This window comes from Hydra vulgaris, chromosome 12, assembly GCF_038396675.1.
Source record: "Hydra vulgaris chromosome 12, alternate assembly HydraT2T_AEP".
NCBI classification, from domain to species: Eukaryota; Metazoa; Cnidaria; class Hydrozoa; order Anthoathecata; family Hydridae; genus Hydra; species Hydra vulgaris.
This window is the reverse complement of record NC_088931.1, coordinates 14,590,001-14,612,500: the sequence shown is the minus strand read 5'-3', so window position 1 is coordinate 14,612,500 and position 22,500 is coordinate 14,590,001. Positions and strand designations below refer to the sequence as shown.

Here is a 22,500-nt window from a genome sequence, read left to right as displayed (position 1 = left end):
ATATATATATATATATATATATATATATATATTATATATCAGGTTAAAACATTAAAAGAAAAATACAAATAGAAAATTCTCATACAAGTATTATATATACACATAATTGCAAGTATTTTAGAATTGTAAAAAGTTTACAAAATGTTACTTATCTCTATTAAAATAAAAAAATTATATATTTATATATTAAAATTATAAACTCTATATAAAAATATAAATATAAAAATTCTAAATAAATTACTAAAGCATAGTTTACACAACACTAAGGAAAAACTTCTGTCGACAAAAAAAGTATTAATAAGATCAAATGTTACTTTAGATTTAGAACTGTTAATGCTAAAACTATTTTGAAGAAATAAACAACTACAAGTTATATTTTAAAGCAACCTAGAATACCTTTCTACACTATATAAATGTATAACACAAAAAACCATTTATGGTAAAAACTATACAAAAATTTCAACATTTGTTAATTATGTTACAAAACATCCCAAGCTTGTCATTCCCCGTAAAAATGCGTTTTTGCTTTAACAGCTTTTATTATAATTTGACAAATTTTTTATTCTTGCAGAGTAGTTTCAATATTCTGAGATCTCATTCTTGGGCTCCTTATTTGTGGACAAAGAGAGTGAGGAACTGAAAGATGTGAAGAGTTTGATCCAAAAGATGGAAAACCAACTTCTTCATCAAATTCAAACTCTGAATTTGCAGGAGATGGTAAATGATTTGGATTTAAATTTGCAACGCTTGACATAGCAGAATTACAGCGACTTCGAAAAGGAGTAGCAAACCGACTAACAGTTCTACTAACGCCTATATAAATAAAATTATAAAAATTTTTTGTCAACTATAATATCAGCTCTATAATCATAAACTATCAATTTAGTTACATGACTAAAAAAAAACTTACCTGGAGTATTAAAACGTGAAGAAATTACTGAGGAGTTACGACTTTTTCGTCCATTAGTTACACCAGTTCGATTTAAAGTAAAGGCACCTCCACCAGCACCTGATGATGTTAATAATGATGTAGAAGACTGCATTGAAGCTGATTCTACCATAAATACCATAGGGTTATTGGATCCAAGACATTCCTGACGAGATAGAATATAGGTTGTCATTGGTTCAGACTTTCCTTTCATTGAAACTTGGCCACGTCTTTCAAAATCGTACATATCAAGTGTGCCAGCTTGTTGCAAAAGTCTACATAAAATGAAAGGACATGTAGTAATCAAAATATGTATCAGACCCTGTCATTTAAACAAAATTATAATTTTTTTTGATTTCTAGTGTGTTAAAATTTGAATTCTAATTCAAATTTTAACACACTATTAATAGAATGAGAAAAGCATATAACTATTTTTATAAATCAATATTTATCCTTTTTGCTTTTTTTTACTGAAACTTATTCTTTTGTGGAAACTTGCCTCCATTTCACCAATTGTTTGTTTAAAAAGAAAGATAATTAGAATCAAAAAAATACTTTCATTTCAACAGTATACATAACATCATGTCAAACATGCAGAATCATTTAACATGATCAAATAAAAGAAAATAATAATAATATCCATTCTATTAAATTAATATATTATCTAAAAATGAAATTTTTTATGAAACCATTTATAAAAACCTAAATATAATATAGAATAGAAAAAAAAATTGAAAAACTGTAAAAGAAAAAACATTTTGTTTCGATCGTTTGTTAACTCAAAAAACAATTTTGATAAAATCATATTACAGTTTTGGCAAAATTATTCACTTCATAAAAATTATAAACGCAGCCCTTAAATCTTCTGCACAAAATAAACTTTTCAAAGATCTTACACCACAAAAACACCACCTTTCAAAGATCTTAACCACACAACTGTCACAGCTCAAGATTATTCTTTAGAAGTCTAAGGCGTCAATGGAATCAGATTAAAAATGGTTTCAGATTAAAAGTGTTCAGATCTTTGCATTACCTCTGGTCATTATGGTTTTTTAATATCTCTAGAAGACTTATAGTTAAAAAGTTTCTTAGCAACACTTTTCCTAACTTCAACTGGTAATTTTTCTTCTTGTACTAGAGGTAACTACTCAATGATCATGATTCTAAGAATGTTGTTTTATAATTTTAATGCATGCTTGGGTAGCATCAGATCTTTTAGTTTCGTGATAATCTGTTTCCTTAATTGCATTTAAACTTCAAGAGCTATACTTGCAAAAAGATTTTTAAAAATCTTTTAAAAACTTCAACAAATTCAGCAAAAACATTAATACATGCCAACTTCCTAGAAGAAAATTTTATTTATGATTAGGTGTTGTTTGCTGTTATTTTTACTGATACATTTGTCACATGACAGCATCTATATCATCTATATCAACCAAATATCATTGCAATGATGCACATTTTGGTTTAAAAATAAAGTTTTCAAAGTAAAGATTTAAAAGCAAAAAAAAGTTAACTATAAAATCTGATATAGTATCAAAATTTTTTCAAATATTATTGTGTAAAAACTATAAACATTTTATTATTTTATCTCATTACACTATTGAAGATTTGATTATCATAAGAAAATATTTTATTAACATAAGAAAATAGTCATTACACCATTAAAGAATTTATTATCATAAGAAAAAAGTCATGCATAATGCTTTAGCTCAAGTGTTACAGACCACGAGTCATGTCACATCAAAAAATGCACCTTTTTTTACGTTATATTAACATTTTTTTAGATTTCATTTTGTGAACTTTGTTAAACTGCCAATCTTTTAAGAAGTAAACTTAACCTTATAGTTAGACTATTCTTTTTAATGATAAAAATTTTGAGCTTACAATTCAACGCTGCAAATTATTGACATATCCAACTCTTGACAAGTTGGTTTTTTATCTGATTTAAAAAGAAACTGATCCATCATCTCCATTATGCCTAATTTCAGCTAGATAGATTGAAACAACTTGGTGATCAAGATGTTGCAAATGATTATGTAGATTTTGTGGTATCACCAAAAAAAATGATACTAAACTCTCAAAATCAATCTATTGCTGAAGAATCTCTTTCAAATATCTTTCAATCTCCTGTAAGACAACAATCTTCATTCATACAAAAGACAACTATCGTCAGTTATACAATATAGTCTATCTGAAAACATTCCCATAAAAGACAATAAACTATAAATGTTCTGATTATTGTAATTAGTAATAATATAATTATCAAATAAAAATAATAACAAAATAATTATTAAACAACAATAGTTAACACGCATTAGCATAAAATATTATAATGTTGATACGACCTGCACCGTGACACTAACTTATTGCTAAAGAAGTTATTTAGATAATATATTTATCAAAAATTAAATATATCTTCAGAAATTACTTTCTCATTTAATCACTGTTAATTTATACAATAAAATATCGAACTATACGAGTGAAAGAAAGAATATATGTACATCTCACTTCCTCCATATATATTTAAGTCAGTTGATGTATGAAACTACACTGTGACTAGGGCCATATTAGTCAATTTATGTACAAATTGATTATTATTATTGTATGAAACTTTAAAAAATACAAATAATATATAAATATAGTTATAATTAACTGAGAATAATAGTTAAAACATATAAAATAACTTTCAGATACATCAAAACACTAAATACAAAAATATGTTCTCTTAAAACACTAAAAGCATTAAAATCCAAAAACTCTGCAGCGTTATAGAGAATCATTCTCTTAACCTTTGTTAGCCGCACCTTGAATTACGAGGAATTGATCATCCACGGCTCTGCATCAACATATTGTGATAGCAACAAATTAAATACTTAAACACTTTTTTGTATTAGCATTTTTGTGGGTTGTTTACTTGTATGCACATACAAATAATAAAATTTAATTATTATTATTTGATATTTCAAAGAAATATCAAATAATAATAATTAAAATTTATACATATTAATATGCATTCATTAGATAACTATAAGCAACTATAAAAATTAATATTGTATTTTAATAATGAAAAAAAATTTTTGAGGATAGGGGGAGGGACCAAATTTGTTGCATAATTTTAGAGGAGGGGGGAGGTCAGTGAAATGTGTCGATTTGTTACTGGAGGAGAGGAGGATAGGGGACCAAAATTGTCAAAAATTGCATAACATAATTTATGGATAACCATAACAAATACCACTTAAAAACAAAATTTTAATTTATTCTAGTGTTAAAAACTAAAAAAAAACAAAGCCCTTCATTATTCCCAAAAAAACCACCCTCGTTTATGGAACTAAAAAATTTATTTTTAACAAATGCAAAAACAAACACAAATAATTAATAAAGTTTTTAATACATTACAAATACAAATATGATAATACAGCATATTATTACCAAATACTAATGTGTATTTGACCCCAACTCTATATAAAAACCTGCACAAAACCCTGCTATGGACAATTTTTAATCTAAAACCACTGTTAAAAATTAAAAGCTTTGAAATGCCACATGATATTATTAATATTAAAATAAGTAAATATTGTAAATAATTTACATATAATTAGGATAGCATCTAGTGATGGTTAGAATCTTAGGTTAGAATCTAGTGATGGCTGAAGTCTCAGGTTAGAATCGAATGTAAAACATTTAGGAGCTTTATAGTATAAAATCATTTTATATTGCAAAATAAAAAAAAAACTTATTTTTTTCTATTTTTTTTTGTATAGACAAATTATTATATTTAAATATGTAAGCTTTATAAGTGCAATTAACAATAACATGAGCATAATTTATACTCACAATAAAGACTCATGAATTTTTGTTTCAGAATATAAATGATTTTATTTATATAGTCCTTGAAATTTTATAACCTAAAAATTGACTTTAAAAAATATAACCACTCTGATACTGACCAGCTTACATATATATTATGAATTGGTTCATGCGGCTGAATATAAAACTTTAAAATTGGATTTACTTAGCATAAATTATACTTTTTAAATATGTGTAAATATAATAATTTTATTATGTAAATATAAAATAGTCCTTGTTAAGAAACATCATGCTATCACATTTTAGATACAAAATGGTGATTTTATATAAGGTAAGTAATTTACATTATTGCAAGCAAAATTGTTATTTCACAGATTTTGCAAAAATTTCAAGAGCTGAATTGTAAATAGTACTATTACATATATAGTGTTGAATGCTTTTTACTGGTATTTTGAATATGTTCAATAATAGAAACTTGTATAAATAAACGTATGTTTTAAGTTAATTATAAATTTTTCAGATTTTTTTTTCCTTACACACCTAAATTAAGTCTATTGCAAAACACTACTAATCAAAAAACAAGAACTACTAGAAAATGGAAAAATAATATTGTAATTTTATACTTGTAAGTCTCTTCTGTTACATTGATTTTTCCTTTAATGCCTGTAGACTCTGTTCGACTTGTTAAATTTACAGCATTGCCAAATAAACAATACCGTGGTGTACGCTGACCAATTACTCCAGCAACTACTTCACCTGAATGTATACCAAAAGTTACCTATGAAAAACAAAATACTTTAAAAAAAATACTAAGTAACAATGATACTGGGATTGACACTTCAAGATATAACACTTTCAAGACTTTTATATAAAATGCAACAACGTTTTTTTATATAAAATTACAACAATAGCCAAGATCACCAGCTTCTTCAAACGTGAGTATGAAAACACAATAATGGTCAAGATCACTATGCAAACATTTTTTTTATCACATCAAAAACAATCATTTCTGAGGCATGAAGAGTTCCAAAAGATATGTCTAAAGGTTTCCCCATGCATAAGAAAAGTTATAAAATGTTTTGTATTTATCTATCTAGGTAAATACAAAATAGAAAAAAAAAATACAAATGCAAGATTCAAATACCTAATGCTATATGACAAAAATTAAGAAAATATAAATATTTCTTAGACAAAGTCCATCAAATATCAACTACATTAAAGGTACATCAAACCACCAACTTTATCACACTACCGACTTCTAAAGTTTTTACAAATATATGAAAACATTAATACTAACAGTATGGCAACTTAAACTTTAATATAACTTTCATTAGTTGGTTTTAAAATTAATGCGCATTTTTTAAAAAGTAAAAAATAGAAAAACGAAACATTATTAATAAGATTGCAAAAACTTGATAAGATTGTGCCAATAGGAACGAGTTGACTTTAGTTACCCAAAATTTTCAGTCATTGACTTTAATGGATATTTCAGATTGTCCTTGGGTCCCGTGAAATAGTTAATTTTTTACTTTTTAGTCCATTTTAAAAATGTTGTTTTTAAAAAGTTTTTTATATTTATTTATATTTATTTATATTTAGTTTTTATATTTTATATTTAAATATATTTTTTTACTATTCAATAGATGATTCTAGTTTTTTATATTTATTTTTATTTATATTTAGTTTTTTATATTTTATATTTAAATATATATTTTTTTACTATTCAATAGATGATTCTATTTACCTTATTGTTTGTTTTAATTACTTTTGTTTATTGTTTGTTTTAATTACTTTTCTAAACGATTTCTTTTATTTAAAGTCTGTTTTGCGTTGTTTGTTTTAATTACTTTTTCAAACGATTTCTTTTATTATTACCGCTAACTTCATGTTTGTTTTGTGCAGACACCAAAAATGAACAAACCAACAAGAAAGCAAGTTAAATAAAATGTTGTAAAAATTATACAAAATTATGCAAAAATTATAAAATCATAGCAAAAGAAAAAGATATTAAAAAAACAACATATAATATTGTTTATAATGCTTATAATACATAACACTGCCAAAATATTCCAACATTTTTTATTGTCAGTGGCGGTTAGTAATAATTAGTCTGCATTTTTATGACGGTAGTAAAGGGTTAAAAAATAAAAGAAACTGTTGCATAACTATGACTTTGAGACTTTAATTTGCAAAATGATGTTCCAATTTACAATCATTTTGAGCAAATTTAAAAGGCTTAAAAACTTAGAAGAAATTCCAATATATTAAATTGAAAGTGCAATGAATAAGGTGAACTATTTAAAAAAAATTGCATCCTTATTCTTATCTAAAACTAAAGATAACCATTGTAATTAGATACTGTTTTGAAATAGGAAAGAGAATTTAATTTAAAGCTTGAATATGATATCAAGGGAAATGATTCTGTAAGATTATGAAATGATTCTGTAAGATTAGATTGCTAGATTTTCAAGCAAAATGAATCTCGTATTAAAAACATTAACAAATTTTCTATTTCATGGATTCGTCCTGGAACTTCTTAAAACGGATGAAAAAGATTGTGACTCACTTAAAAAGAAATTCAATGCAATTTACTACTTGGCCAAAAAAGAATGCCCATTTTTCAATTTCCCTGATTTGCTAGAACTAATTAAAAAAAACAACTTTGATCTTGGTAATAAAGTTACTCAACAGGCTTGGACAGAAATGGCATGCAATTGAACACTATTGCTGACCAGGCAAATGATTTTTTTTGTTGACAACTTGACCACAACTGTTTAGATGTTTTGATGATTTGAACATTTCAAAAATATGCTGATAAAAGAAGAGCTGAGCCAAACTTAAAAAATTTAAAATAAAACTTTAAAATAAAACTCAAAAAACTCAAAATCAAAGCGAAAAAACTGTTTGTTACGTTTTTAATTGTGTTTGAAATAAATTATTTTTAAACAACGCTTTATTAAAGTTGCGCAAAAAGCTTTTACAAATTACTTCTAACGATTGTTTAATAAATAAACAAATTTTATTTAAACTATTAAAAAGTGAAATTAAACTATTGAAAAGATTGGATGATGTCAGTTTGGAAATGTTTGAAAAGATTGAAATGATGTCAGTTTGGCTTTAGGTGGTGATTATGGAAACCTCCAACTCAATATCAATGACATGTTTTTGTATTTTTATATCTAAATGAAATACAGTCTAGTGTCAAGAGAAAGAAAGGTAAAAAGGATAACATTAAAAAGGTGCAAGAAAAAATTATTTTGAATTCTCTCTCCCCCCCCCCCTCCTTTAAGTAGGGAAAAAATTATAATATCTTTTTTCTAATAAAGAAATTATTTAAAACACAAACTATAATATAAGTAAGTTCATAAAAATATAAAGAATGAACATTATTTACTTTTAAAGCTGAAACCTATTTCTAAGAAATATTTGACCAATTGAAATTTATATACTTCTGCTAATATTGGTGAGGATAAGCAGTCACATTATAAATGTGAGCATCAGGTCAGGTTATCCTGTTACTAGTAACATGTAACCCAGTACAACCTGCTCATGTCCTGCTGCCTTGTAAGATAAACTTTTTAAGGCAAAGGCTAGGAGAAGCCAACTCAGACTTAAAACACCTCCTGCTTTGGGGCTCTTGGTTGAGAAAAGGCTAGAGATAGTGTCTTGATAAAAATACCCATCTTAGGCAGATATTAAATGCATCCAGCTACTGTCTTGTAGAAGATCAGTATGAGGAAAAGGCATCTGAGGCAAAGGCTCAAGGGGTAAACAGGTTCTAGTGGTTGACCAGCCTCGCACACCATTCTTTAATTAGACTGGCGCAGATGTATTTATATTACATAGTTTCCAGTTTAAGATGTTGAATGCTGGATCTTCTTGATTCAATGCATGGGTTTTGCTTGTGTCTCTGTTTTTATGATTAGGCAACTCATTCTATTATCTCCTAATGAGAGTACAGCTCAGTAATCTCCTAATGAGAGTAAAACTCAGTTTTATGGTTTTAAGGCCAGCTGGTAGTCAGGTTTCCTAAACTCTGTGGTAGCTCTCTGAGAGAGCTACCACAGAGTTCTGGAAACCTGACTACCAGGTTAAGGCTATCGCTCTTGACATTAATTCTCCATAAGCTCTCTCCTTACAGTGTATCAGGTAATATCTTTAAGATTATTGAATCCTTCTTTACCAATCATAATATAAAAGTTGTTCTCGATGGATACCATTTTTCTTTATATCCTTTCTTTATTTCAAATCTACTGCAAAATTAGCATCTGCTTAGATAGCATCTCTTTATCTTGCTCAACACTTTCTTACTCTTGATTCTATTCTTCATCTCTATAAATCTCAAATCCATCCTTGTATGGAATACTGTTGTCATATCTAAGACAGATTTTTCAATGATGTTCTTTTCCTTTTAGACAAGGTGCAATAACGCATTGTAAACATAGTTGGATCTGATCTTGCAGCCAACCTTCAACCATTATCACATCATTGTAATGTTGCTTCTCTTTCTCTTTTCTATAAATACTATAATGGGTACTGTTCTAAAGAGCTAGTGTCTCTTGTGCCAACTACTAAAATTCATTTTTGTGTTATTTGTCATTTAGTTAAGTATCATCCTTTTACTGTGACTGTTTCTAAGTGGTCCAAAAATTCTTATTTGTTTGGTTTTTTTCCTCTACCATCAGTCCTTTTGAATTCACTTCCTTCATCTTGTTTTCCTAATTCATATAATTTGCAATCTTTTAAGTTGCCTGTTAATCATTATCTTGCTATATAAACTTCATCTTTTCTATTCTAACTAAAATAGTGGTTGCTTGCAGTATTGCTGGAAGTGAAGATATTGAAAATAATAATAATAATAATAATAATAATAATAATAATAATAATAATGATAATAAAATTAAAATAAAAAAGGCTTCGAAATCAAGAAATTCATGTAATGGACCATCTTACCAAAATGAGTTACTAATTCACATTATAATATCTGAAATAAATGGCAAAATTAATGATCTAATTTATACTTATTATTAAACTTGTTTATATCGTATTAATGTTTATATTATTAAAGTTTTTATTCCCTAAAATATTTAAACAAATAACCTTGTCTTGTCTGCCATGCCAAATGACTAACTTTAGTTATAAAAATATGTGAGAGGAAAACCCTAATGATAAATTCACGTTAATTACAAAATTTAAAAAAAAAATCAAGTCTGGAGAGCAAAAAATTCAATGTCTTTTTTTTATTGGTTACTTGGAACCTTAAATCGCAATCCACCAACAACATTGTACCCCCAATAGAGTAATAAGTATTTTCGTTTAAGTTTTGATTCATATTTTTGAAGAGGGAATGAGAGAATGGGAGGAGGAGATTCAAAATGGATTAGGCTATAAATTTTATGTGCCCTTCCATAAATAAAATATTTTCAATATAAATAATAATAAAGGTTTCATCTGGGAATAAATACTTGTATTAAAATTTATAAATATAAAAAACGTAAGAAAAATCATTTATTTAAGAAAAGCATGATTATATACTAAAAACTTAAAAACTGTTTCCTAAAATTATCTTTTCCAGACCAACTTTAAATGTGTGGGATAGTCTTAAAACTATATGTATAACAAATATCAAAGTAAGTCAATATAATATGAGAAAAATAGTATGTTTTGGTAGTGACTTACTATACGGTTTTAACAAACTAACCTGAATCCTTTTCTCTTTAATTCTAATCTCTTTGCTGACATCCAGCATATCTAAAGCAAGAGTACATATCACTTGAGGATGGTTCGAACATTTTTCAGGAAGTCCACTAGCTGTCATATATTTATCTCCAACTGTTTCTACCTACATTAAATAATGCTTTGGGCATTTATCAAAATTTCCCATGTGAATAACTTAAACTCCTCATTTTTGTATGAGCAATTTTAACGTAGAAAAAGTAGAATTTCAATTAATTAAAATCAGAGAAAATATAAAAATAATTTAAGTACCTTGTAAACATAGCTGGTCATGAAATCTACCAGTGTATCAAACTTCACATATAAAGAGTTTAACATATTAACTATGTCTAAACACTCCATTTCTTCACATAAATCTGAAAAATTAACAATCCCACTGAACATTAATGTGACAGAAGAAAATCTTTCAGTTGAAACTGGTCGAGATTCTTGCAAATCTTTTGCAATAGATGGTGGCAACACAGAAAACAGAAGTCTATCATATAAATGCATTTCTTCTTCAAGTTCTGTATTGATTTTAAAAAGGTGATCACTGACAATATGAAGTTGTTGCATTAGTTCGCGTTGTTTCTGTAAATTTTCTGATAATAAAACTAGATCTCTTGTGGCATCATGTATAGGTATGTCACTTAAACACAATCCTTTATTTCTCATGTCTTCTATGTTACTAACACTGGGAGAGCACAAATATAACATTTGATCTCTCTCCTCTAGGTAAATCATCTCTCCTTTCAAACGAAGATTAGCTCTGCGAGTATTTATTTCATTATTTGCTTGAAGAGTAGCAACAGATTGCTTCACTACATTGTTCTGGAAAGTCAATACAAATGCATTATTGATTCGTGAGTATATAGATTCAAAATCAAATTTAATCTGAGGCCTTGTCAATTGAAAGAAGCTTGTAATCTTTGCATCTTTAGTTGTATTAATATCTTTTAATATCCGTTTTAAAGTTGATCCAACTTGCAACAACGTCATGTTCCGGTCAAACAGCATATGAAATGGAAATACTTTAGAAAACTCAAAGGGAGAAACTTTTGCCTCATTTGCACGTGGTATTAAATCTCTGGATGATTCAATTAACTTAGGAAACATAAGGTGACATTCATCAAAATCGTTGGTGGTAATTAAAAACTTGATGCTATCAGCATCATAAACAGTTTCAATATCAACTTCAAGTTTAAACAGAATTTTTGCTGCTGCTTTAATTATTCCTTTTGTAACATACTCGAAATCATTCCTATCACTATAATAATTAACACTAATACTGCGGCTGCTTGCATCAGGTTTTACACGAAAGGTCGGAATCTTAATGCCTGCATAGGATGCGCACAAATGATCATGCAGAGAATCAATATTGGATAAAAAGTCATAAAGACTTCCACCAAGAGCTTTTAAGAGTTTACCATGACTAGAAGCTAAACAATGGGAGAAATAACATTCTCCAAACTCTTCATGCAATTCTTCTTCTTCCAAATCTAAATTGACAAAATTTAAGATTTTTCTTTTAAAGCAAAAAATATAATGTAGTATGACTAATTCAAAGTGGTTAAGGGAAACCTAAGAATTTTATGCTAATTAAGAATCATATAAAAATATAGGACTGACAAAGTGAAGTGCTTATATTAAGATATAAAACTAAAAAAGATCTATTTTATTCTTATGCATATGATATAAAACAAAAATTTTTTTGCAAGAACCGTCAACATTACCATTGCAAGACTTAACAAGATATTTGTTAGGTTATGCAAAGTTTGCAATATCTTGTTGATATGCAACATTGCAATACTTTTACCATCGCAAGACATAAAGATTACAAGGTAAATTTTAGAACATCAATTTTTATTAACATTATCAGTGATTTTCAAACACTGATAATGTTAATAAAAATCCCAAGAAATGTTTTTGCAAGTTATAAAATAAAAAATTATGTAAAAGTTTTAAATATTTTTTATATTTTATTGAACAAATAAAAATTTGTTAACAAAATCCAAATGCTAACAAATTTTTCTCATAAAAATCTATCCGCTATCACATTTTGATTTCAATGTGGTTGATTCTGCCAGTTTTAATGTTGCAGTTTTTAATTTTTTACTTAAGTTTTCTCTTATTTGAATTTCAACATCTTATTTTTATTTCAAGTTTGTTTGTTTTTCTCCCAAATTTTTTCATTGTGCTGTGCAAATTTTGCAATATTTATACAATATTTATATTGATGATGTTTCTATTTTATAATTCTGTTTGTTACGAGAATAAAATAAACTAGTCAAAAAATTATTATGCAGACTTTTCAAAAAATGGTTGTCTTAAATTTAAATAATAATACTTTACAACTTTAAACTACAATGAAGTTAAAATAAGCAATAGCAACATCTGAGCATAAGTCAGCAAATTAATCATTTGTTTTTAAAAAACTTTTTAGAAAAAATTTGTCTAGTTTTATTTCAGAAAATACTGTGGACTATGAGGACTGAAAAAAACAAATGATCATATGAAGTTTCTAAAAACTTGTTATTAAGTTATGCTAAGTGTAATTATGCATAGTTATTTCTTACCAAAAAAGTGATAATATTATTATCTTATTTAAACTTATGTATGTGTCCTTTATGACACGTATAAATACCACATTTCTCACCCTAAAAAGACGCTTGTTGTTTTGTTATAACATCAAGGTTTTGCAAAAAGTACTATTAATATTCAAGAGAAATTAGGCTAATCTAAATTTCTTCCTTTTTATCTTACTATATTTTCAACATTTTTCATTAATTATAATACTATTTATAAAATGTTTATAAATAATATTTGCCATTTTTTTGTAAACTATCTTTTTGATTCTTTCTTTCTTTCAAATTTCATTGAATGAATTTATGACTTTTTAATAGATGGATACTTTCTTAACGCTCTGTTTTTGAAATGTAACACAATTTTTAGTTTATGCTATCAGATTGAGGATACAAAAAGAAGATGATAATTGGAAATTATTTAAAAAGCTAAAAAAGTTTGAAGCTAAGTGCGAAATTCACTTTATATCATACAAGCTAAACTGTGGCAGTATTTTAATAACTACTAGCCATGTATAAACCAAACATGAAGGAACTTCTTTGAAGGAACATTTGATCTAAATCAGAATCTACTTAAAAAACAAAAACTTGATGAAGAAAAAAAGATGAAAACAGCAAAAACAATAACAGTTGATAAATCTGATTTCAAATCTGTAACAGATTGGGGCTTGCAGTATCTTGTGATTTTTAACTCCAACAAAAGTCAGTTATTTACTACAAACAACTATTGCAATCCTATTGACATTCCTATATTAATAAATGGCAACTCTCTCACTGAATCCTCTTTTTACCTCTTCTTGGATTATCGTTCACTACTAACTTCTAATGGAAACCATATCAACAATACAAGTTAAACAATTATCTATAGTTCCAACAACCAAAACTTTTTATAGTATTGGTTGTTGGAACTTAGTTAGTTTAGGCAAATATAGACAGTTGGTCAGCAAATTTCAAAAAATGAGACCCTTTTTTTTCTTTCATTTGGCAAAAATTATAATGGCACCCCCCTACCTCCACATAACACCTACTCACCCCTGTATGTATGTGTGTATATATATATATATATATATATATATATATATATATATATATATATATATATATATATATATATATATATATATATATATATATATATATATATATGTATATATATATATATACGGGGGTTAAGATAAGTGTCAGACATTGATGTCCAGACATTATGTCAGACATCGGTATCGTTTTCAAGATCTGTTTGACAGGGAAAACCCATGATTGTTCATTTTTACTAAAAAATGAAAGATGACTGGCTGCCCCCCCCTGGAAATGTTTGACACCTATTTCAACCCCTGCATATATATTTACCAGGGGCTATTCTAGACCATTTTCGACAGCGCCAACTGTACTTGGGCATTGCCCAAATTAAAATTTTGAGGACATTTTTTTAATGTTTTTTATTGTAAATATTTTTTGAGAAAAAAAAAACAATTTTCCGATAAATTTTGCCGGGACATATAAAAGAAATACACATACACACCTACATACACTCACATACAAATATATACATACACATATAGATATACATTTTTAAAAATATATGACCAACATTAACATCTTATCTCTTTTTTTGTCTTTCTTCTTCTTTTCTTGACTTTTTTTTTTCCTTATACTTATTTTACTTAGTTTTGTTAAAAACTTCAAGTAAACGTTTTTTTTTTCTTTCTTTGTTTTTTTTGGTAACATAACATAATAATCTTTTGTTCATTTTATCACAATTTAGTTTCTGTTTTTTTTATGTATTAAATGAACTATATTTAGAAAACATAATTCTGTGTTCATAAATAAAACTTTTGTCGTACGAACTTTTAAAACACTTCTACTTTCTTACAACAAAAAATTATGTTTGATGGTTGCTTTTACACAATGAATCTATGATGGAGACTTTTGTAAAACCTTCACAATTTTGCGTAAAGAATTAGTTTGCAAATGAATAGAAAGGAAGAAATTATTTCTTTAAAAAATATTGCAAAACCATTTTAAATTCCTTCAAAGTTAAATTAAAATTTTTAATGTTTTAAGCCATACTTAATTTAAGGCTAGAGGCCCCTTTTTTTCTAAAGAAGCTTTTTTTTGTGAATGGTACCGCCCAAACAATGGCTGGGTATGGCACATATATATATATATTTTTTGTAATTCACCTCCCCAAGGCCAAGAAGGTCACTACAGATGAGAAGGCTATTTGTGGTTATAACCCTCTCCAAACTCTTTAACTCCAAAACACGAACCTTGGCTAACAAGGCCAAAATTCGTGTTTTGGAGTTATAGAGTTTGGAGAGGGTTATAATGAAACAAGTTGAGCGCGGTACTACCAGGGACGTGGTGGTCAAAAGGTTCATTCAACAGATTAGGTTTGATTTCAATTAATAATTTCAATATTAAAAAAATTAAAAAAAACAGATTTGTTAATCTTTATATAAAGTGCCTCCAAAATTTTTGCACATGCTCACATACTGAATATATATAAAGAATACAACAGTTCTTTTGTTTTGTTGCCTCAAAAACTCTGTTACGTGATTTTGTACTTAATCAAGTTTGAGTCTTTTATGTGTTTATAAAAAATTTGCTTAAAACAAAAAATCTGTAGAGAAAACATCTTGCATTTTTTAAATGTAAAATCAAGGTGTCCAATAAAATTTTTTTGTTCAGTTGGGAATTTCACTAAAAAATGCTCAACATGTTATCAAAATGTACAGAAATAATAAAACTATTAACTGGAAGGGATCAAAAAAAAAATCTAGAAGTGATAAAAAAAAAAAAGATTTTCTATTAAAAAAAATGATGTTGAAAATAAAGAAAGCACCAAAGCGAAATTCAGAGCACTCACTGCAAAATCCAGAGCTCTTACTACAAAATTTAGATCAAAAATTTAACACAAAATTATGATTGCAAGAATTAAGAAATCACATGGTTAAAGATTCTTAGAATCTATTTGCCAAATCTACTTTCAAATTTTTCAAAACTCAATGACTTAAATTTTGAGTGAATGCTGGCTCTATAAATTGCAGAGTAGAAATGATGTCTAAGTTATGCTTTAAAAAAAACCAGCCCAGTATGTTTTGTTAACTATTTCAATGCATATTATTTCTTTTTCTGGTGCTCTTTGGTGCTTTCTTTAATTTTCAACATTAGATTTTGAAAAACTTGGAAAAAAAAAATTTGTTTGGCAAGTTATTTGCTGTGGTCAACAAAGTACATCTTTTTTCACTACAGGCACTTTAAATTGTAAATAAAAAAATTTACATAGAGTGCTTGCAAAAGAGACTTTTTTTTATTAAGATCACATAGGAAAATTAAAAATTTTTTTGGCCTAATCAACTTGCCATAATTCAAAAGATATGGTGTCAAAAAAAATATCACAATTATTAATTTTCAAAAAATTAATTTTGTGGCCAAAGTTCTCAATCCACAAATCTGTTAGCAATAAAATTGTGCAAGCACTGAATGCCAAAAACAAAATTTGCTTATGTCTCAGTATCAACCAATTAAAAATTATAACTTTTTTTTCAAAATCATTGAATGATATATATTACAAATAAAATTTTGAAAAACATTGAAAATAATTTTTATATAACTTTTCCATGCACATTTTTCTGGAAAATGTTTTATTCATATTGTTTATATATAACAGGATGAAATTTACAAAGATATTGGAGTATTTTTATTTTTATTTTTTGTCTTCAAAGTATCATTGTTGCTTTTATAACAGCAGCACTCTGTGAATCCTTTCAATCAGTTTTTGTAATAACTCAGTTAAGATTTGATTTCAGCAAGTTTGTATAAATGCCCTGAGGTGTTTTTGATTGGTGTGTAGCATTTTTCTCTCAGTCCTAACTCATATTGAACAACAATTCAATCAGGTTTATATTAGCAACTGAAGTGGCTGTTCCATATACATTAGTTCAATTTATTTTTCAAACAAAAATTAAAATTAAAAAAAGAAATTGTTAAAAACAGTATAAAACAATAGTATAATACAGTATAAAAAGATTTTTAAAAAACAAAAAACTTTTTAACCATTAAAGTTGCTTTGTAGTTTTCTAAAAAACTATTTTTAAAGATTGATGAGTTTAAAATAACTTATACATTCAACTGCAGCCGTAGTGCAGTGGCTAGCTTACTTCAAGATCAAGAGACCCAAGGTCCAAGGCTTTTACTATATTTTGTGGCATCATTAAGGTGACATGAACTACCTAGTCAAATGTTATTTCGTGGTGCTGTAAGAAAATTTTTAGATCTTCTTAGAGCACCTTAATAACTTAAAGACCAAAAAATTACATCCTTAATCACTGGTAAACTTTATAACTTCATTTTCACAAAAAAATTTTAAAAATAGTTTTGTAATAACTTTGTGACTTGATCCATCATACACTAAAGACCCATCATGCACTAAAGATCCATCATGCACTAAAACATCATTACATTTTAACATTATGCAGTAAAGTACTATTATGATTTTTGATAAATTAGTTTTTTTAATAAATTTTAAAAGCTTACATACATACATATAGAAAAAAAGTATAAATGTATATTACAAATATACAATAAAAATATCTAAAATGTTTAAAATCAATGACTTAATACCTCAACACTAAGTAAAAAAAATTCACTTTATTAACATTTACACATACCTAATATTTCACAAGCTGCATCAATAATTTCAAAAATCATATTATCATCATAAACCATTTTTTCATCAAAGCTATCTTCAAAAACACCAGCCTCCATTCTGCAAAATAATCATTTTTTCATTAAGTGTATTGAATAAAATAATTTATTAAAACATGCATTAGTCAAAAAAAAGTTAACCTTATATTCACCCAACAATCTTCCCCATATTTGGATGTAATAAATTTCTCAAAGCCATTTATAAAAAAGCCAAACTAAATTAAAACAAAATGAAAAAACATTGAGAGATAAAACTTGATACATGATTTAATTAAACAAATATGAACCAATATTTACTAATGGGAATTCTTTTTACTAATGGTATTCTTTAACCTACTAAGAATACTTTTTAGAATACTAATGCTACTCTTTAATATACCTATACCACTATTAATACCTCTTATCTACGAATGATACACTTCCCAGTATGCACAAGTGTTTTAGACATCTAAAAAATATATTAGTATGTTTTAATATGTGTTTTAGACACCTTGTGCCCACTGAGTTGTATTTGCTAATAATTAAGTTAGTAAATACAATTTTTCCAACTGGGAAGATTCTTCAGTCTACTATTTATACTCTTTAAGCTATTTACAATGTGGTTATAACTACCATATAACTACTTGAATGAGGTTATAACTGAATGTGGTCAAACAATACTCTTCAATCAGTTTATCATGCCCTTTTTAATCTACTAAAAATGCTTTTATACAAATATTATAATAACTAGTATACTATACTCTGTTAATTAGATATTCCATAAAAAAATCTGTGAATAACTGTTAAAAACCATTACCATATTTTTTTTTCTTTTTAACCAAAGTTATTAGTGAACCATTAATTTCCACCTCTCTAAAAGTATTTTATCAAACATAAGTAAACTTTTTTTTCTTTTTTTTATAAAAAAAATTAAGGAAACATATATTAAACATTTGTGAAAAGATTTTTTTTGTACCACAATAAAAAAAGATATTTAAATTATTGTTCATCTACAAAAAAAGAAGTTTTTTAGTAGCAAAAAAATTTGGTATACTAGAAAGTTTTATTGAACAATTAGATTCAAGTTTTTAATTATTAATTTTTCTTTTATTATTTATCAACAATATTGAAAAAAAAATCCATATTCAAATTAAGCTCCTTTTTTATAATAACTTTTTATTACAAAATCAAATGTTTCACATTGATTTGAATATCAAAATTAATACATAAGAAAATTTAATTAATGCACTCAAAACTATATTTATATTTTTATATACTTTGTCATAAAAATTTAAATTTGTAAAATTTTCTCTATTCTTTATAACTTTTAAAAACCTAAAAAAAAAAGTATCTATTTACGTGAGTTGTTCTCAACAGGTAAATAATAGATAAACAGATAGTTAAAAGTACATTTTCAAAGAGAGTATCTTAAAAACTTAAATGAAACAAATAATTCAAAGTATAAACAATGTAAAATGACTAAATACGCAAAAAACTTGTACAGTCTGAGTTACTTGATGAAAATTTAAAATAGACAACAGTTTTAACTATCTTTTATTTCAAACATTTGTTTACTAGAGGTAGAGTGGTTTTAACAGTATATTGTTCATTTTAATTGTAGAAAATAAACACCTATGCTGTGAGGTGTAATTTCCTCCTAATTTGCTAAACATATAAAAAGGAAATGAAATAGAGGTGAAAAAAAAAAAAAAAGTTATAAAAGGTTTGGAAGAAGGAACTGAGGAGACATTAAGAACTATAAACTATCGAAATATTGTGGAGTACTTATTTGAAAACATAGGAAACTATATATTCATATGCTATTTTGATATATCATATGTGTTTTGATGTCTCAAAATATGGAGGTTTTTCAGTCTGGAAAGAACATAGAAAATAATTTGAAGATGGATGTGTGAACTTAAAAAAAGATACCTTGAACATTTAAAAGTTATATATATGAATATAAGATAGCATCAAAAAGCTTTTCTGATGTATGCAGAGAAACTTGATTGTTCCAAAAGTTTTTCTGATGTATGCAGAAAAACTTGGTTGTTCAAAAAGTTTTTCTGATGTAAACAAAGAAACTTGGTTGTTCAAAAAGTTTTTTTGCTGTATACAGAGAAACTTGGTTGTTAAAAAGATGATAATTATGATAACAATTCAATTTATATTTTGAATGTCGCAAACATTTCTACACAGATACACACCCATATATACACACACAGCCATTGAAAAAAGTTAATAACATATACTTAAATATGCTTTATGGTTAATGTGTCCATAAAATATTAATAAAGAACAGTCAACTGTAATATTTTTAAAATATTAAATTGTATTACATATACATATCTAATGTATTAAACATATGAAAAAGTATTTTAAATATATTGATCCATTTTTTTTTTAAATCAAACCTCTTTTCATTTATAAAAATTACTTTTTAAAATCAAAAGAACAGAAAAAACAAGAGATTTATTAAATTGACTTAATTTGATTAAACTTAGATTCGAGGCCTAATTTTTCCCGAAGTCGACCTTGTAACAAAGAATGTTCCAGCACTCCAATTTGTACTTCCATTTCTATGCTTTCTTGTTGCAATTTTACTAGGGCTTGCTTAATTCTAACAAGAGGCCCTGAATCTGTCATGTTAGTACCTCGTTCATCCATTTGTATTTTAACTAGTTCTAGCTCCTCTGTAAGTTGTGATAATGTTTGTGTTAACTCAGTTACCCCACCACTGCTTTGGTTATACTTTTCTTTAATCACTGCTAACTTGTCCTGACTATTTCGATACTCTTGTACTAAAGATTCTAATTGACTATTAATATATTTTTCTCTACTGGTAACTTTTTCAAGAGTTTTACTAATTTCTTGGTGAAGTTTATCTAGTTGAGATTGTGTATCATGCAAAGTTTCATTAATACCTTTACTGTATTGCTGCATTTGTTCATAATGACTACGCCAGTCCTTATTATCAGCACGAATGTGTACTTTAAGTAGTGGTAATACTCTTTCAATCTCAAGCTTCCATTCATCGATATTTGTTTGGGATTCTAATACAGATTCTGGTTTTGCACTAGAAAATCCATTCAATAAGGATTGGTGTTTTAGTCCTGAAAGATCAAGATAGTTATCTTCTTCTTCAACCTCTTCTTCTATTTCATCCGCCAACTCATCATTTAATTTTTCAATGGTTAACTCAGAATCACCTTCAATCATTTGCTCCTCAGGCTCTTCTTCTTGAACATATTCTGGTCGACTCCATTTAAATTGCTGATATTTTAAAGCTTCATCAGAAAGTTTATTTAATAAATATATAACTTGTTCTCCGCATCCTGATTTTAATTTAGCTGGTGGAAAATCAACTGTAATACCTAGCGTGCGTGCTTGTGTAAGAATTTCAGAGACAGTAGCATTTGGATCATCATACTCTTGAGGTCTTGTAAATGATATCCCACATTTATTTAAAAGCCAAGCAACAATATTTGTAAACTTATGAAATTGTTCACCTGGGTTTGTTGGTATTGCAAAATAATGTCGAGAAAACTGTTTAAAACCCCATTGTTGACAAAACTCTTTTTCATATTCAATAAGTTTTAATTTTTCGATAAAATCTTCCATCATAACAAAGTTATTCATATAAGATAAACCAACAGGACTGCCCTTATAATCTTGAGGTTCAGACTCATCAGCCATTTTGAGCTAAAAATATTTTCTACAATTTATATATATAGATATATATATATTTATACATATATGTATATATATATATATATATATATATACATGTATATTTGTACTTTATAGTTTATGTGTGTATGCATATATGTGTGTGTGTGTGTGTGTGTGTGTGTGTGTGTGTGTGTGTGTGTGTGTGTGTGTGTGTGTGTGTGTGTGTGTGTGTGTGTGTGTGACTGTGTGTGTTTGCGTTTTGTGTATGTGTACCAAAACATGGTAATCCGCAAATGAACAAAGTATTATTATATAACAGTTCCAAATTTAATACTAAGAAAAAAAAAGATTATCATAATTCAAACGATGTTTTTTTTATATCAATTAAATTTCAAAATTAAAGTTCAAATTTAAGTTTTGATGAATAAAAAACTTCTCTTAAGAGTAGCTTTTTAATCATCAAAACTTTAACTTTTTTAATCATCAAAACTTTATGTTTAGTTTATGGTATTAGTAGTAGTAGTAACATTTTATAACAGCTACACATCGTGCCGAGTAAAAATTGCTTAAAGGCGTAAATTTAAACATTAAATAATAAAAATTGCATAAAATTATATAAAATCTTGAAAGCAATATTTCCTTTTAAATCCAAAATAATTTTTTTGTTTTCTTCAAGTAAAACCCGGCGACGGTTACCAAAACATTTTGAACAAAGTTTGGGTTATCAAGTCAAGAAATCTTGAATTAGCTGAATTATTAAATTAATTGAATTAATAAATCATGAACTTGAAATTAAAAAATTAGCGTTAAAAATTTTGAAAAACTAACTAAAAGTTCGATAAAAAAACATGTTTGTTAGCGTGTGTGGTTTTTAAGGTCCATAAACAAAATTTCTATGTACTTTTTAATTTTCTTTAACTTGTATACCAATATCAACTTTTTTCCATAATTCAATACTAAAAATCAAAACTTACCATAAGGTTTTTGCAAGGAGGCTTGTTAAAATTGCTAAAACTTTTAGCAAAATTGATTTTACACTCGCATTTAAATTTTTAATATCCAATCTTTTTTATTTACATAGGTATAGTAAAGTGTTTTTTGAGCAAG

At 26.8% G+C, this 22,500-nt stretch overlaps 2 protein-coding genes across 3 annotated transcripts; both read right to left on the bottom strand.

Annotated features, from left to right (window-relative positions):
• Positions 1-356: 356 nt before the first annotated feature.
• On the bottom strand, positions 357-18,677 carry LOC100212830 (guanylate cyclase soluble subunit beta-1). Of its 2 annotated transcripts, XM_065812286.1 has the most exons (9): positions 18,539-18,645; positions 18,140-18,190; positions 17,884-17,957; positions 17,706-17,803; positions 10,727-11,952; positions 10,440-10,580; positions 5,362-5,516; positions 911-1,203; positions 357-813 (listed from the first exon to the last, which is right to left on the bottom strand). In XM_065812286.1, the coding sequence occupies exons 4-9, from the start codon at positions 17,800-17,802 to the stop codon at positions 560-562; spliced, it is 2,166 nt and encodes a 721-aa protein (XP_065668358.1). In that variant the 5' UTR covers position 17,803; positions 17,884-17,957; positions 18,140-18,190; positions 18,539-18,645; the 3' UTR covers positions 357-559. The 2 variants fall into 2 exon arrangements, with proteins under 2 accessions (XP_065668358.1, XP_065668357.1); XM_065812285.1 differs by lacking the exon at positions 18,140-18,190 and having other exon boundaries at positions 18,539-18,677.
• A 191-nt stretch (positions 18,678-18,868) lies between these two features.
• LOC100210543 (intraflagellar transport protein 57 homolog) lies at positions 18,869-21,457 on the bottom strand. The gene has a single exon (XM_065812287.1). It carries the CDS (start codon positions 21,415-21,417, stop codon positions 20,197-20,199), a length of 1,221 nt encoding a protein of 406 aa, XP_065668359.1. The 5' UTR covers positions 21,418-21,457; the 3' UTR covers positions 18,869-20,196.
• Positions 21,458-22,500: the final 1,043 nt, after the last annotated feature.

Excerpts from the sequence above, each read along its gene's own strand:
- LOC100210543 (XM_065812287.1), bottom strand. The coding sequence starts at position 21,417 with ATGGCTGATGAGTCTGAACCTCAAGATTATAAGGGCAGTCCTGTTGGT.
- LOC100212830 (XM_065812285.1), bottom strand. Across the intron at positions 5,517-10,439 it reads TTAAAGAGAAAAGGATTCAG|GTAACTTTTGGTATACATTC; the intron begins GTTAGTTTGTTA and ends TGTTTTTCATAG. Across the intron at positions 814-910 it reads TTCACGTTTTAATACTCCAG|GCGTTAGTAGAACTGTTAGT; the intron begins GTAAGTTTTTTT and ends TTATTTATATAG.